Raw genomic sequence first — 14636 nt, 5'->3', positions numbered from 1 at the left:
ACTTAATCCATCAATCACAAAATTTATCACAATAACCATAGCAACAACCACCTACCCTACCAAACTGGGGATTTTCCAAAATGGACAAATTTGTAGAATTAGACAGTGAAAAAGAAATGAATTGGTTTTGTCCGAAATTGTAACCGTTATGATTGATTGGAGGACTTTATGTCGTCCAATTCGGTACGTAATCATACTCATGATTAAACAAATTGGACTCCCGTTACAGATCGAACTGGACTCGTCTCAGTCCTATTACCATTATTAATCATAAAAATTACAATTTCCTAGGCTGTGATTGGTTTAAAAAACTCCTATTTTTTCCACCACGGCAATTCACTTGCCAAGTTGTTATCGGACACTTTGTGATCGGATAGTTAAATAAGCCAATCACATTCAAAGTTGTAGTTTAAATCAACCAATCGCAACCTTGGTTTCAATCACCACAGCAACAGTGTACCCTTGAACAATGGCAATAGTTTAGAAGACAGTAGTGATTTTGTTTATCCTAGTGCACAAATGTTTATGCCAACAATCCTGACGAGTTCCTTCGTGGATATGTTGACAAGTTCAGATGAAGTTCAGCCCTCCACAACATCGTTTATCACTTCGCAACAACTGAAAAAGGAGGTAAACTTTCCACTGCACTGTATTTCCGCTCGTGAAAATCCTCCTTTTGTTCAACAAAACACAGGAACAATGGAAGTAGACCAAGCACGAAGGAAGCCGCAGCCTCCAAAAACACCGCTCGAGAAACCAAAACATGGATGGTAGTATGAGCAGAATGGTGAAAAGCCAGAAACATCTGACCCTGATTGTTTACAGCTTGAAGTGAGCTGTGGACTCAGCCGAAAACATTATACTTTGCAGGAAAAACTGCCCTGTTTAGCATTCTGGCTGATAAGTTGTTCGCATGCATGGTTGCGTTTTTGTAAAACCTTTATTGGATCTACAATGTTAGAACGTGTCGAATGCATTTTTGATGACATTTTTGTTGGAAGAATGTTTTGATTTCTTCAACATACAACAAATGTTGAAACGTGTAGCCGCCCTTTCAACATCCAAAATGGCGGAGGTGGACTAAAGTGACTAAAGTGACGCGTTTGCAACAATGTTAGATGCGTATCTAACATTGTTAGAAGCGTTCTTATAACACTGTTGGGTCGTGCTCTTCTGACAATGTTACAACGTGTGCTTAAAGACTTGTGTTTCTCGCATCACTTAGCAACCAGCCATCCATTACATTTTGATTGTAGTCCAGAGCGACATTAAACAACTTACGCCTCCTTTGTCAGTCTTTTAATGCAAATTTTCCTTTCCTTTCATAGCTTGACTCTTCTTCTTTTCTCGGACTTAGAATTTTTATGATTAATTGGTAATAGGACTTCGTGTCGTCCAATTCGGTGTGTAATAACTCTCCTGATAATGACAATAACAATAATAATAATAATAATAATAATAATAATAATAATAATGATAATCGCTCTTTGGACACCCTTGTTGTTGAGAAAGAGAAAGAAAAGGAGGACAAATATCAGGATCTGAAATCGGAATTGAAGAGGATTTGGAGCTGCAGTGAAGTGATGGTTATTTTCATAGAAGCTTTGGGTACAATCTCAAAGAATTTCAACCATTGGTTAGCTCAGACCAACCATAATCTGAACTTTGGAACCCTGCAAAAGGCCTGGCTGCCTTGTAGGAACGGCTAGGATTTTGAGATATGCACTGAACATGTAAGGTTGCGGGTTGCAACTTGATCCTCAGTTCAACATTACCAGCTTTCAGTTTAAAATCAGTTTAGCTGTGAGATGACAAATAATAATACTAACGATAATTGTCACGCTAATCGCCGTCACAAGTACAGCAACGACGCAGCTCAACAAGAGCGTACCGGAGGCATACTTTGGCGCCTCTGGCTGCCGCTACACGGTCCATGCGTGACTCTGGAGCACAACCTACAGCCAGCTGGAATCAGCTGTATGCTGGTTTTTTGCTGAGAGGGGAAAACAGGAGGATCTGGAGAAAAACGCTCGGAGCAGAGTAGGGAACTAACACAAATTCAACCAACTTATGGCGTTGGATCCGGGAATCGAACCTGGACCACATTGGTGGGAGGCGAGTGCTCTCATCACTGTGCCGACCCTGCTCCCCGATAACCAAATCGGACTCCCGATGCGCGGTCGTCCAATTTCGTTATCACTCGTATGATTACAGACGGAATTAGACTCCACTTATGATCAGTCCTATTACCATTACGTATGTATAAGTTAATCCGGTATAATTTATTTTGCGTTTTAAGTTGACCTGGTAATATTTTATTTTGACTTATTTTAACAGCAACTTATTCGGCTCCAAAACAGAGCACAGATAATTCTCTCTTACCTGGACTAAAAGCTGGATCATTCATGAAATCCAAAGATTGCAAACTCAAAATGGTGGGACTGTAAGGTTCATATTCCAGTTCGGATCGAATTAACTCGTCAATGTCGTTTAGCTTTTCCTCCAACAAAGCGTCCATCTGAAAATTAGTGTTCATCTTGAAGTTAGTGGCGTGATGTGATATCGTCTACGGGTGTTAAGCTACTGACACCTTTTTGTCTTCCGGACATAAAGTAATCATCAACCGCAGAGGCTAGGGATCATCTGATACGCAAGACGCGCCGACACGCCGCGAGGAAGTTATAGCAATGAATGCACGGTCCCATTAACCCTTGTCAAAGGAATCTGATCGCCCATTTTATCCGAATTGCAGTGTTACACTGAAAAAATAACTTCTAGAATAAGCGCAATGTGTGATTGCCTATAGGGAAGATATCGTTGACGTCGCCTATTGTCATTAATGTGCCAACCTGAGCGTCATTGGTGACGAAACAATGGGTATTCTGTTCCTGTGGTTGGCAAATTTGAATTGCAAAATCTGATATCTTCCCTACGTTACTCTGCAAAGAAGCTTTACGGCGCGAGCAACAGTTCTGGTCATGCGAAAATATACAACAACAACAACAAACTGTAATTACTTGATATTAAACTGGACGGGCCAAGGGCGGGTTAATTTAAAGGCAGCTTAAAAGCTGATGTGGACCCTCTTATTGCAAACGTTTCATTGAAATATAATTGCTGTAAACTGCCAGAAAGTGAAAAGTTGTTTGAACCTAATATAAAACTGAATCTATACGCAAGTAGGTTCGAATTCTCCATATTAATATCACTTTTTTGTAAATAAGGTTCTCTTCCATTCTTCATTCTTCTCGCTGAGAATCGATTAAGGACGTTTAATTTTTATTTTGCTCATTTGTATTTTAAATGAAATCATGGAACTAAATGTAAATGAACCTAATTAAGGACAGCTTTGGCGTGATACATCTTATCTTACTTATAATCGTTCAAAAATAACTTCATCAAAGTCATCAGGTGAAACAAAGAGTCTGATGTAAATTTAAGAACATCTTTTAAGATCTTTTAAAACAACGTTTTAAGCCTCACATGGCAAAAATATGTAAGAACTTTCAGTCTCAGCTCCAAAATTAGACGTTCTTATTAAAAAAAAACAGTTAATTGCTTATAAGCTTTCCTCGAAGGCGATACGGTACATTAATTCGCTATTTCATAATTTTACATCTTAGTACAAAAAAAGAGTCTTCTAACGGAGGAATGAATACTAATGAATGCGCTCATTTTTGGAACAAGCATAGTTAAGTTTCCAAAGTAGCTGAACGGGGAAGTGTTCATCGATCAATAATTGCGAGTTGCGAAATCATTTAGTCATCGACCTTTTTAATTAATCATGGTTAATGTGACTGTGTTGTGAATTAATATTTTCGGTCAAGAAAGTACTGAGCCGTAGCTCAGTGATTTGCCATCTGTGCATGATAATTGAGGGGGGACTGAAAGCGAAAAGACTGGGACGATCAGTGCACCTTAAATTTTAAAATGGCAGTATTTTGCCTCCACTACTCAACCGGACACTCAAGCTAAGTGATATATGGGCGCGTTGGCCAGCCAGGCCACCGTGCACGTAGTTTATTAAGCATTGGAATAGTACAAAAATATTGATACATCAATTCTAAAATAAAGAGAAATGCGATGTACCAGATCCGGACACGAAAACCCCTAAAAAACCAGCAGGTGGAAAAAAGCGAGGAACGTGTATCCACGACCAAGGCAGTGTTGCGACCCTCGGGGTTCTAGGGTACTCTACTTGAAAGACACTATTTCACAGCAACATAAATTAAGTAAATAAATAAATAAGGGATATCTGTTCATTAGGAACAAAGATCGAAGAACAAACAGTTTTTGCCTGAATTCTGAAAAGTAACAGATAGCGGAATAAATATAAACGTGGCACAAAAAGTTCAGCAAAAAATCAAGACAAAGGAAATCAAAAATCGCGTATTAAACACGTGTGGACTATTGGAATGCTGAGGTATTGGTCTTGAAAGAGAAAGGTGAGGGAATTTTACGCAATGGAAGACTGAAACGAAAACTCAATGACGCAAATAAAATGAGACACACAGTAGAGTTGGAAAACTAAAAGATCTACAAAGTCTCTCTGTAACTTTCACAGCAACAACGATAAATGAAAAATTCATAAGCATATCGAGAGACTAAGGCCACTGATAGTGCGATTTGGTTACAGAGAGAAAAGGATACACGGCTCTCCAGTGGCCTGATTTGGTACACGGAAAGCAAACTCCGGGCCTGTCTAGTGTCTTCGACCAAACTTTTCTTGGCTTTAACAAAATCGGTGCATTCCAACGCAATAGCAGGATCATCTACCACTTCTCAAATTGATTTGCCGGCAATAAATTGATCTCGTTGATCGACCTTTTAAAGAATCATGGCGGTTCATTTCTCTTGAACCTCTCAATTCCTCTCAAATTTTCAGCTCCAAAGTAGAAGTAGAAACGATAGCACTAAACTGAGCGAGAAAACTCTCAGTGGCTTTGGCAAACGAACTCCTTGACTTCGGCATCATCCATATGGAGAACGAAACAGGACTTGTGCACGCGGCGCAGGCTGACTAGCCTTTAGGTAGCTACATAATTCCGGAATTTTATTTGGAATTTGAGACATTAAAAAGAATTTTAGAACGCTCGGGAATTTTAGAAAATAAATTGACAATTTCGAGAACTTTAGAGCAATTTGAACTTTCACCTGACATGTTGGAAACTTTTCACAGGCAAAAACGTGGACAAAACTTGTTTTTTTGTATTATTCCAACCTACCAGGAGAGGGGTCAGGCCGTTCATATCCATTCCTTATCAGCGGTTATTCACCAAAAGGGGTCCTACAGTACATGTAAGCAGCGTTTCGGAATTGGGATCTTTGCTTGATAGCAAATATGGCAGACTTTGTGCTATATATAAGAAGCGAAATTTATAAGAATTTTCGGGAATTTTATAGAGTTTTTGGAGAATTTTAGACATTTCTAAAAGAATTTTAGAGCTTTTGTTTGGGAAATTCCGGAAAGAATTTTAGACAATTTTTCGGGAATTATGTAGCTAAGCCTAAGGCTGACCGTAGAATACCTCACTCGCTAAACGATCGCCAAATACAAAACCACAATCACGTGGCACTCCAAGCGCCTCCTGCTCACAACCAGGCCTCTGCTACGTGACGGCAAAATATCAATTTATGCTAATCAGGATTATCACAAATTACATTTTGTGTGACGTTTCCACTTCGGCCGGATCAACACTCAGAGTCTTAAAATAACTGAGGAGAAAGTGCTGCCTTTTAATTACACCCGCAAATGGTTAGACTTTGAAGTACTCTCGGATAAGGACTATACACCGTAGGTTCCGTCTTACAATCCTTCACTGTTCACAATCCAGTGGAACGAAAAAGAACCCACACACTATTCGTAAAGAGTAGGGCATGCCGGGCCGGGAACTCCCGGTGTTGTGGTGAGATCGCTAATGGACTCATAGCGGCTGCAACTGGTGCCTGTTTAAATGCTGATGTCAGATCTCATCCATAGCTATAGATCACTTGCTTGTAAAGTGCATTTGAATATGTAAATGGTAAATACGTCATATAAATTATCCCACACACGATTTGCAAAAAGTAAATATAAACCAAAGATTTAGTATCGCCAGTGTTTTACGGCAAAGTTGTGCGTGCGACGGGATAGGAGTAGCGCCCACCTCTGCGGTAAGTTACGGTAGAAGCTAAAGAAAAAGGAGCCTTCGGGCTACCAGACTTCGGGTTATGTCCAGACTGAAATGCAACTTATTAGATGCTAGCCCGGTCTTGATATCCAACAAGGACTGTCCCCGGATTTTGAGTCAAAGCATTCCTACCTATTTGTAACAATAACGGTAAGGGTTAATTTTAGGTCAGGGTAAATGTATCGGTTTATCTTTACTTAAGGAGTAGCATTTGGGGATACTTTGTGACATTAATTGTGGGAATTCCGAGACACGTGTGATGTTGAAGTTGGGGAAAAGAGAACGGGGACACTTAGTGACGCTTATTGATATCTGCGTGCATCTAATTACTTGTATTTGGATTCAACGCTCCAACTTTGCTCGATCCAACATTGTTCGACCGTTTGGCCACCCATGTTGGATGATGTTCGTCTAACATCTTTTGTTTGATCAATGTGTTGGATGGAGTTTGCATTTGATCAAACATTGCGACCAACTATTCTGCTCGACGCAACAATGTTGCAGTGTTTTGCCGCTCTTCCAACAAAGTTGTGTCCTGAATCGAGTCACGTTCGCGCTGCTAGCCAATCACGAATCGTTCTTTTATTTTCAAGCCTAGGCTTCCAGCATTTTTTGCAACAAAGATGGCGGACAAGGATCAACAGCCAGAAACCTTGATCAGCGAATATGAAGCAAGGCCATGTCTTTGGGACACATTTCGTCCCCTTAATCACTTTCGCTCTGTTTGGAGATTTCTGGTTCAATAACATTTACAATTTCTGCAGATTGATTCGAGCTCACTCTCTGGCGGTTGTATCTTGCAGTAAAAATACCCTTTTCTACACGTTCTCTTAATCATTTTTGGTTTTCCTCGTTTGAATCCATCATTTCCGTCCTCAAACAGCTCCAGTAGCACAAACGCTACGAGCGATTTTCGTTTCAGTATTATTGCCATACTTATAAATTTAGCGCCAACTTGACCTTCAATGTTTCTTCAAGCAATTGCAATGTTGGATAGTGTTTTGCCACTACCTCAACATGTTGCATGTGGCATCCAACTTTGTTCGATAGTTTGGCCAGGGCTTTAAGCTCATTTTTCAACCAGAGAGAAAGACATTTAACTGCTGTAATCTTTATTCAACCTTACCGAAGATGTTCTATATACAAATATCAGCAGCCAAATTATGTAAAAATCGATTGCTTGGAAATGACACCGACTTCGTAATATTTACAATTCAAAATTTTACTTTCAAAAAATATTGAAAGGGTCTTGAAACCGCCACTTAAAGTTACTAGATTACAATAATAAGTGGAAACAGACGTAGAAAACTATGTGGCAATCGTGAGAAAAAAATTACACACAAGTACATCACACTGAATTTATATCTGAAAAAAATACATTAAACTTTGAATTTACAGTAATGTAATCCTTAGCTGGAGCTTTGCATATTCATATATGTACAACATATATATATAGTATATATATAGGCAGGATAAAAAGGTTTACACAAACAATGAACTCACAGCAGAAGGATCCAAAGGATACTGTACCCCACTTAAATTTATAGATAAATACTCAGGAAAACAGTGGGGTGAACTTCTTACTGGTCTGACTCGATTTCATGACGTTGCGGCTGTTCAGCCTTCTTCAAACATTCGTTAAAAACTAAAAACTATTTACAATATATGTAAGTTGTAGTTTTGAGAAAATATTCTTATACAGAAAGCGATGCTTTCCATGAATAGCTCTTAAAACTCTCATTCCCAAAATCCCAACTGGCGTGGCGTTGCCGTTTCTTCTTTGAAATGTTGCTTCTTGATTTTTTAATTTCAGCTGTTTTTTGGCAAACTTGTTGGATTACATGAGCCTTTATAGTTGATTTCTTGCGTCGTTCAAAGAAACACCTTCCACATGCCCACCATAAGTCGTTGTCAGAAGACTTGTGCCCAGTCGATCTTCGACGAGGACTGTCAGCCAGGTTGGAATCAATATCACTTCCCACCAACTTGAGTAAACCCGGTAGATCGGGTTGCTCATCAACGTGGTGAATCCTTTCCATACGATTGTAATACCTTATGACCTTTAAAACCGAAAGAAAACGGTACATAAGGGTCAATGAGAAGAAACACTTGGTATCCCAGATGGAAATATTCTTTTTCTAAGTGGTAAAAAAGTACAAACTTCAGTGTTGTGTTCAAAGCTCAGTCTCGGTCTTTTCTGTTATCTCTGAATTGAATGCGTTCTAGTTTCCATTTCAATCAGTTCAAAGAAATTCTAAGAATTGAAAAGAGCCTTAAAAGACAGCTTGTTTTGTGCAAACAGGACAGAGTGCAAAGCATGAAGCTATGGCAATCTCAGCATCAATATAGAATATCAAAGATCAGTCTTGTCTTCCAATTTTAGTTTTGAGTAATTTCATATGCCCAAAAATGTACATAGCTGTTCCTATCCGTTTAAGTCTACGTTTTCTACCTATCTCTCCAAATGAGGTAAGCGTACGTAAGAGTTACGGATTTTAGCAAGGGTAAATGTAGCTGTTAATCTTTCTTTAAGGAGCAGAGTTAAGGGGACATTTTGTGAGGTTACTTGATGTGAGTGAAGTTAAAGTTGGACAGAAGGTATACAGGAAACTTCGTAGCACTATCAAAATCGTCGTGCATCTAATGGCCTCTAACTACTCGTATTTCAAGACGTATCTGTAAATTCCAGATCCTTCTTACAGCCTTCGGATCTTCAGAAGAAATCATAGTCCCGATACTCTCTTTATTGACTGTAATCATACATGTGTGTGTGTGTGGGTGTGTGTGTTTGACTTACCATACGTTTATCCAACAATGTGTCAGGTTGAAACGAAACCTTTCCTTTGGTAAATGGTTCAGATTTTGCCTCAAACAGTGGCTCATCTTTTACAAACAAGCTGAATCCCTTAAACTCTTCATTCAACGCATTCGCACCATCTGGAAATTTTAAATGCATGAGGGATTGTCATTAAATTGGTACAAATGCACCTGTTAAAGAGACAAAACAAGGGCGTTTCATAATATTTACTGTTTGCAGGTTATGGAATTGCAATAATCCTATCTCAGAAGTGTCCATCACAAATGCCTATCAGTATTTTTTGTCTTTGTGGTAATCGTTGCCAACTTTTTTTATCTTTGTAATAATAATGATAATGATGATGATGATGATGATGATGATGGTAAAAAAAATAACAACAACAATGATAATAATAATAATAATAATAATAATAATAATAATAATAATAATAACAATAAGAAGAAGAAGAAGAAAGAGAAATATAGTACTCAGTACTTTTACTGCACCTATCCAAATCTGCTCAGTACTTTACAAAATTAAGAAGAAAGTTTATAAAAAGCTGATCATCACTAAGACACAAAATTGCAAAAACAAAATTGTTGATAAGTTTAGATTTAAAAGATATCAAATTGACGTATGAACGATTGTCATCCATAAGTCGGGAGCAGGGACATCAATTGCTCTGGACCCATAAGACTTCAAATTAAAGCTGACCGGATCCAAGCGTAAAGTAGTAGACGAATGGAGGGTTCTAGACGCGGGCAAGAAGCAGGTTATCAGATCTTCGATGTAGATAGGGATTCCAGTCTTACAACCTTGAAGTTAAGCCGAGAATAAATGTAATGGTATACTGTATTCTATATAATTTCTTTAAGTAAAAACCGAAGACCTAAAGTCAATTTTATCACTCAGTGGTGAACAAGGTTCATAGAGTAGCCAAATAAACCAAGATAAACAAACCTTTTTCTTTGTGACCCGGGCTTGAGAGCGTTCTGAATCTTTCCCAATCGTCGTAGTCACTTACTGAACGGCCATATGGACTCGTAATCTTGCGAACCAACCTTTGAACGTTGCTGCAGCCACTATCAATGTCTATGAAGGAAACAATGGTTCTTGGTTGTCATATCAGATTGTAATAGTGAAGGCTTTGCTAGACTAGTCATGTTTAACAGAAGCTGCATTAGAATATTTCTCAATAATATTGGTCATATGGCAACGATAAAACAGCAGTTATGACAGTCATGTACGCACTGAACATAATTCTGACGTACTACACGTTACCAAAGGAATTCCACGTCTTGGCTTGTAAAAGTCATTCAGTTGTGATTTATGTGGTACCTCAATGTGATTAAAATATGGACCACAATTAACTAGTATTCTGCTGTTTCTACAGGAAAGCACTCCGCTGCTCATTTATGCAATATCACTGGAATCAATTAACTGAGAAGTGGTTTTATTTTGATGTAGAAGTCGCCAACTGAGACTAAATTACAGTTTGCTGTTATGCATAGAGCTAATGTCTTCGCAATAGACTTAACTACTGACCTCCTTTATCCTTTGCCTTGTAACCTGCTTTAGTTGTGACTCTAAAAGGCTTTGATGCCACACTACCAGACAGTCCCGAACTGAAGTCAAGTACGATTATCAGCTCCCACTTATTTCTTTGCATGACGTCTGCTTTTTCGAGCCAGTAGACCGGGTCTCCGTCTTTCGTTTTGTACACTGACCCAAGATCAATGCTCACAACCCGACGCAAGGCTTCAGACTGTAAGGTATTGATGTCCAGTTCAACGGGACCTATACAAGCAATTCACTCAACTTTTCAATATATAACATATGTGAAAACAACTCGCATTTAAATTAAGCACAGTTTAAAACAGAGACAAGCATAACAAACACATTAGAAATCAAACGTATAGAGGTTTAAGTCCAATAGTATACTAAAAGTTCCTTTTACTTCCAGGATGGGATTTAACACTCTTATATAATAGCCCCCAAACATTTGTTTACTTTAAAGGACATATAAAGGAGATTATTTCACTTGATTACAGAAGTATAGACAGTCAGTCCGTAATGATGCCATATAGTCAAAATATTAGTTACTTATTGCTCACTACAATATAGTGTTTTCATTCATTGCAAACGCCGGTCAAGTTCACCGCCAGAGATTTCGAAAGAGAGCGTTGCAAGACTTTTTCATGTAACCGGCTCTACTGATATACTGAGTGAAAACCAGACTCCAATTTGTGAAAAAAATCGGGCAGCCGAATAAGAAGCTGCCGCCGAGTGTTTAAATCCAGTCAGAATTAACCATTTACTCAACTTTTGGAAATTTTTAATCTCAGCTTTTTACATTTAGATTCGATTTTAGACGGCTCATAATGAATTATCTACTGCCGGAATAATGTTATCTGAGGACAGACAAAATTTACTCCTGGTTTAGGCAGCTCAAAAGAAGATTTTGCAAGGAAAATGGTGGATAGCTGTGCAGATGCCTACCTATAGTATCGTGTGTCCTAATGGCAGCCTCTGGACACCTCTGAACAAAAGCCCGAACGCTGCTGATTTCATCAGATGCTTGCAGGACAACAGTTACCTCAGAGTCTTCCAAACGATACTCTAATCCTTGTAAAGTTCTTCGCGTCTTTTTGTCGTAGACATCCTTTAAATCCAGTATCTGGACTTCCATTTCAACTTCATTGACTTCGTTTGGTGAATTTTGAGGGCTTTTCAAGATAGCGTCGATCTTTTCTGCAAAGTAAACCGGCGATGAATTTAAAAATATGGAGTATTCTTTATAAACAGGGCATTCATTGAACAAACAAGAACAGAACTATTAAAAGTGCAGGTTCTTCATATTGATGTTTTTACGAGTGGTGGCTTGCCAGTGTTAGCTTCCGTAGATTCTTTAGTGAAACGAACAAACAGCGAAAACTCGACTCCGGATATTGTTTCAGTGAAGTTTATAACCCTGTGTATGTATAAATTAATCCGGCATAATTTATCTTGCGTTTTAAGTTGACCTGGCAATATTTTATTTTGATTTATTTTAACGGCAACTTATTCGGAGCAACTTTAACAGCAACTTAATCGGCTCCAGAACAGAATGCACATAATTTTTTCTTACCTGGACTATAAGCTGGATCATTCAACATAAAATCCAAAGATTGCAAATTCAAAATGGTAGGACTTTGAGGTTCATATTCCAGTTCTGACCGAATTAACTCGTCGATGTCGTTTAGTTTTTCCTCCAACAAAGCGTCCATCTGAAAATTACTGTTCATTTTGAGGTCAGTACTGTGCCGTGATGTGATACGGTTTACGGATTTTAAGGTACTGACACCTCTTTTTACCTTCCGGACATTAAGTAATCGTCGAATCACGTACAACCGCAGAGGCGAGGGATCATCTGATACGCATGACAAGCCGACACGCCGAGGAAGTTATAGCAATGAATGCACGGTCCCACTAACCCTTGTCAAAGGAATCTGATTGCTGCCCATTTTATCCGGATTGCAGTGTTGCAATTTGAAAAAATAGCTTCTAGAATAAGCGGGATGTGTGACTGCCTATGTTATTCTGCAAAGAAGCTTTACGGCGTAAGCAATAGTTCTGGTCATAATCTTTGTCAAGGACCGCAAAAATATGCAAAACGTTTGCAAGAATCTGTTTATAAATTCATAGACCACCCTTAGCTTAATGCGAAAGTTTCATTGAAATATAATTGCTGTAAACTGCCCGAAGGTGAAAAGTTGTTTGAACCTAATTTAAAACTGAATCTATACGCAAGTAAGTTCGAATTCTTCATATTAATATCAAGTTTTAGTCAATACGGTTCTCTTCCATCCTTTATTTTTTTCTTTCATTCTTAAAAAAAACATTTCTCAAGCTGAGAATATGTTAGGGAATTTTTTATTTTGCTCATTTGTATAGGTAAATAAATACTTAAGGTCATCTTTTGTACAACGTAACAATGGTTTTCATGCTGCATGATACAGATCTCAGTTTGTAATAATGAGCAGTTCTTATTTCTTCTGATCCTTCAAAAATAACTCCAACACCATCAAAGTCATCAGGTGAAACAAAGAGTGTGATGTAAATTTAAGAACATCTTCTAAGATCTTTTAAAACAACGTTTTTTAAGCCTCGCATGGCAAAAATACGTAAGAACGTTCAGTCTCACCTCCAAAATTAGACGTTCTTATAAAAAAAAATTAATTGCTTGTAAGCTTTCCTCAAAGGCGATACGGTACATTATTTCGCTATTTCATAATTTTACATCTTAGTACAAAAAAAGAAGGGATAATGTCTTCTAACTGAGGAATAAATACTATTGAATGCGCTCATTTTAGGAATAAGCAAAGTTCGTTTCCAAAGTAGCTAAACCGGGAAGTGTTCATCGATCAATAATTGCGAGTTGCGAAACCGTTAATTTATCGATCATTTAATCATGGTTAGTGGCTATATAGGGGTTGCGTAGCTCAATGATCCTTGAGGTTGCGCAAGGTGAAGGAAGTATAAACAACAGTCACGCAGTTCGAAAGTCGAGAGTAACTTTCTCACGTGAGAACACTTACTTGAGTGCGAAAAATGTTGTTTTGTTCGTTTGACGCTCACCGGATCGTGATGAAAAAGGTTCCTTGCTTTTAACTCAGTATTTCGGTTCAGCTTATAAACCCAAAGTATTCGATATCATGCGAATTCGCCTTTGAGCTTTCCACAAAGCATCTGTTTTGAGAAATCAAATTATGGAAATATAAACTCCCGGAAATGTCACATCTTTTAATAATAATGGTCACGCGAAAATCATTGCAACACAAATTACTTCAGGCAATTCTCTTTTAGCGCGATGTTTCATATTAGAGTACAGTTGATTATTAGCTGGTGAAAACTAAAAATACATATGAAGGTTTCAACGGAAAACTTAATTATTTCCTTAAAACCGGTGGTTAAAAAAGAAATGATTTCAAAGCTGTTAAATTGTGAAGACGGGTCAATCCTTGTCCGCGCCAAAAATAACACACTATTTATATCCAAAGTGTTTTGGTGGGAGCTGCTCAAGCGTGAAAGATAAATAAAACAGTAAGCCTTTTTATTTAAACAGAGATATTTAAAGCAGTGAAGAAGACAAGGACTACTGATTACAACTAGAACTAATTTTTTTTTTTGTTTTTTAAATTGTTCCAGTATTAAGAGCGATTTTGAGGGTTTTAACCTCTCTCTTAGTTTCCTTCAGCTCAACACTCAAATGTAAAATGTAATTTCTGACGCCGTTTCATTGATTTGACATTCGCAAAAATCAACTTCGGGCGCAAACCGAAATCTGACAAAATTTCTACAAAGGAACAAAACTTTAAAAAATCCGCCGATGTTTAGCAATAATTTTTGAGTTGCGAAACACTTTCTAAATTTACATACGTCTGACCGCAAGGTCAGCCGTCTGGAACATGCTGTTGCGCAACGAAACGGAAAAGTCGGAACCAATCGAAATGATGTTCAATACTACTCTAACTATTCACGAAATATAAACTTACCTAAGAAAGGAAGAATTACACTCTATTTTTTCCCATTATTTTTGCATTTACTTTGGCATCTATCTATCGCGGTTAATGTTGACGGGCACAGGACACGGCACCAAAACATAAGAAGACGGTCGTGCGGGGGTGTGG

At 38.2% G+C, this 14636-nt stretch overlaps 2 protein-coding genes across 4 annotated transcripts in view; both read right to left on the bottom strand.

The window, feature by feature from the left end:
* LOC138038901 (uncharacterized) overlaps positions 1–2816 on the bottom strand; it is an 11377-nt gene extending 8561 nt beyond the window's left edge. The window contains exons 1-2 of the mRNA XM_068884982.1: positions 2591–2816; positions 2383–2518 (exon numbers count right to left, since the gene is read on the bottom strand). Of these exons, the coding sequence (XP_068741083.1) occupies positions 2383–2518; positions 2591–2620 (166 nt within the window). The 5' untranslated portion in view covers positions 2621–2816. The remainder of the gene's footprint in view (positions 1–2382; positions 2519–2590) is intronic.
* A 4449-nt stretch (positions 2817–7265) lies between these two features.
* Positions 7266–13562, bottom strand: LOC138038902 (uncharacterized). 3 transcript variants are annotated; one of them, XM_068884984.1, is made up of 7 exons: positions 13545–13562; positions 12095–12233; positions 11467–11718; positions 10513–10764; positions 9928–10059; positions 8968–9107; positions 7266–8230 (listed from the first exon to the last, which is right to left on the bottom strand). In XM_068884984.1, exons 2-7 carry the CDS (start codon positions 12231–12233, stop codon positions 7865–7867), a joined length of 1281 nt encoding a protein of 426 aa, XP_068741085.1. In that variant the 5' UTR covers positions 13545–13562; the 3' UTR covers positions 7266–7864. The 3 variants fall into 3 exon arrangements, with proteins under 3 accessions (XP_068741085.1, XP_068741084.1, XP_068741086.1); XM_068884983.1 differs by lacking the exon at positions 13545–13562 and having other exon boundaries at positions 12095–12339; XM_068884985.1 differs by lacking the exons at positions 12095–12233; positions 13545–13562 and adding an exon at positions 11802–11912.
* Between the last annotated feature and the right edge of the window lie 1074 nt (positions 13563–14636).

This window comes from Montipora capricornis, chromosome 2 (genome assembly GCF_036669925.1).
Source record: "Montipora capricornis isolate CH-2021 chromosome 2, ASM3666992v2, whole genome shotgun sequence".
NCBI classification, from domain to species: domain Eukaryota; kingdom Metazoa; phylum Cnidaria; class Anthozoa; order Scleractinia; family Acroporidae; genus Montipora; species Montipora capricornis.
The sequence above is the reverse complement of the archived record's forward strand: the minus strand, read 5'-3'. Positions and strand labels throughout refer to the sequence as shown.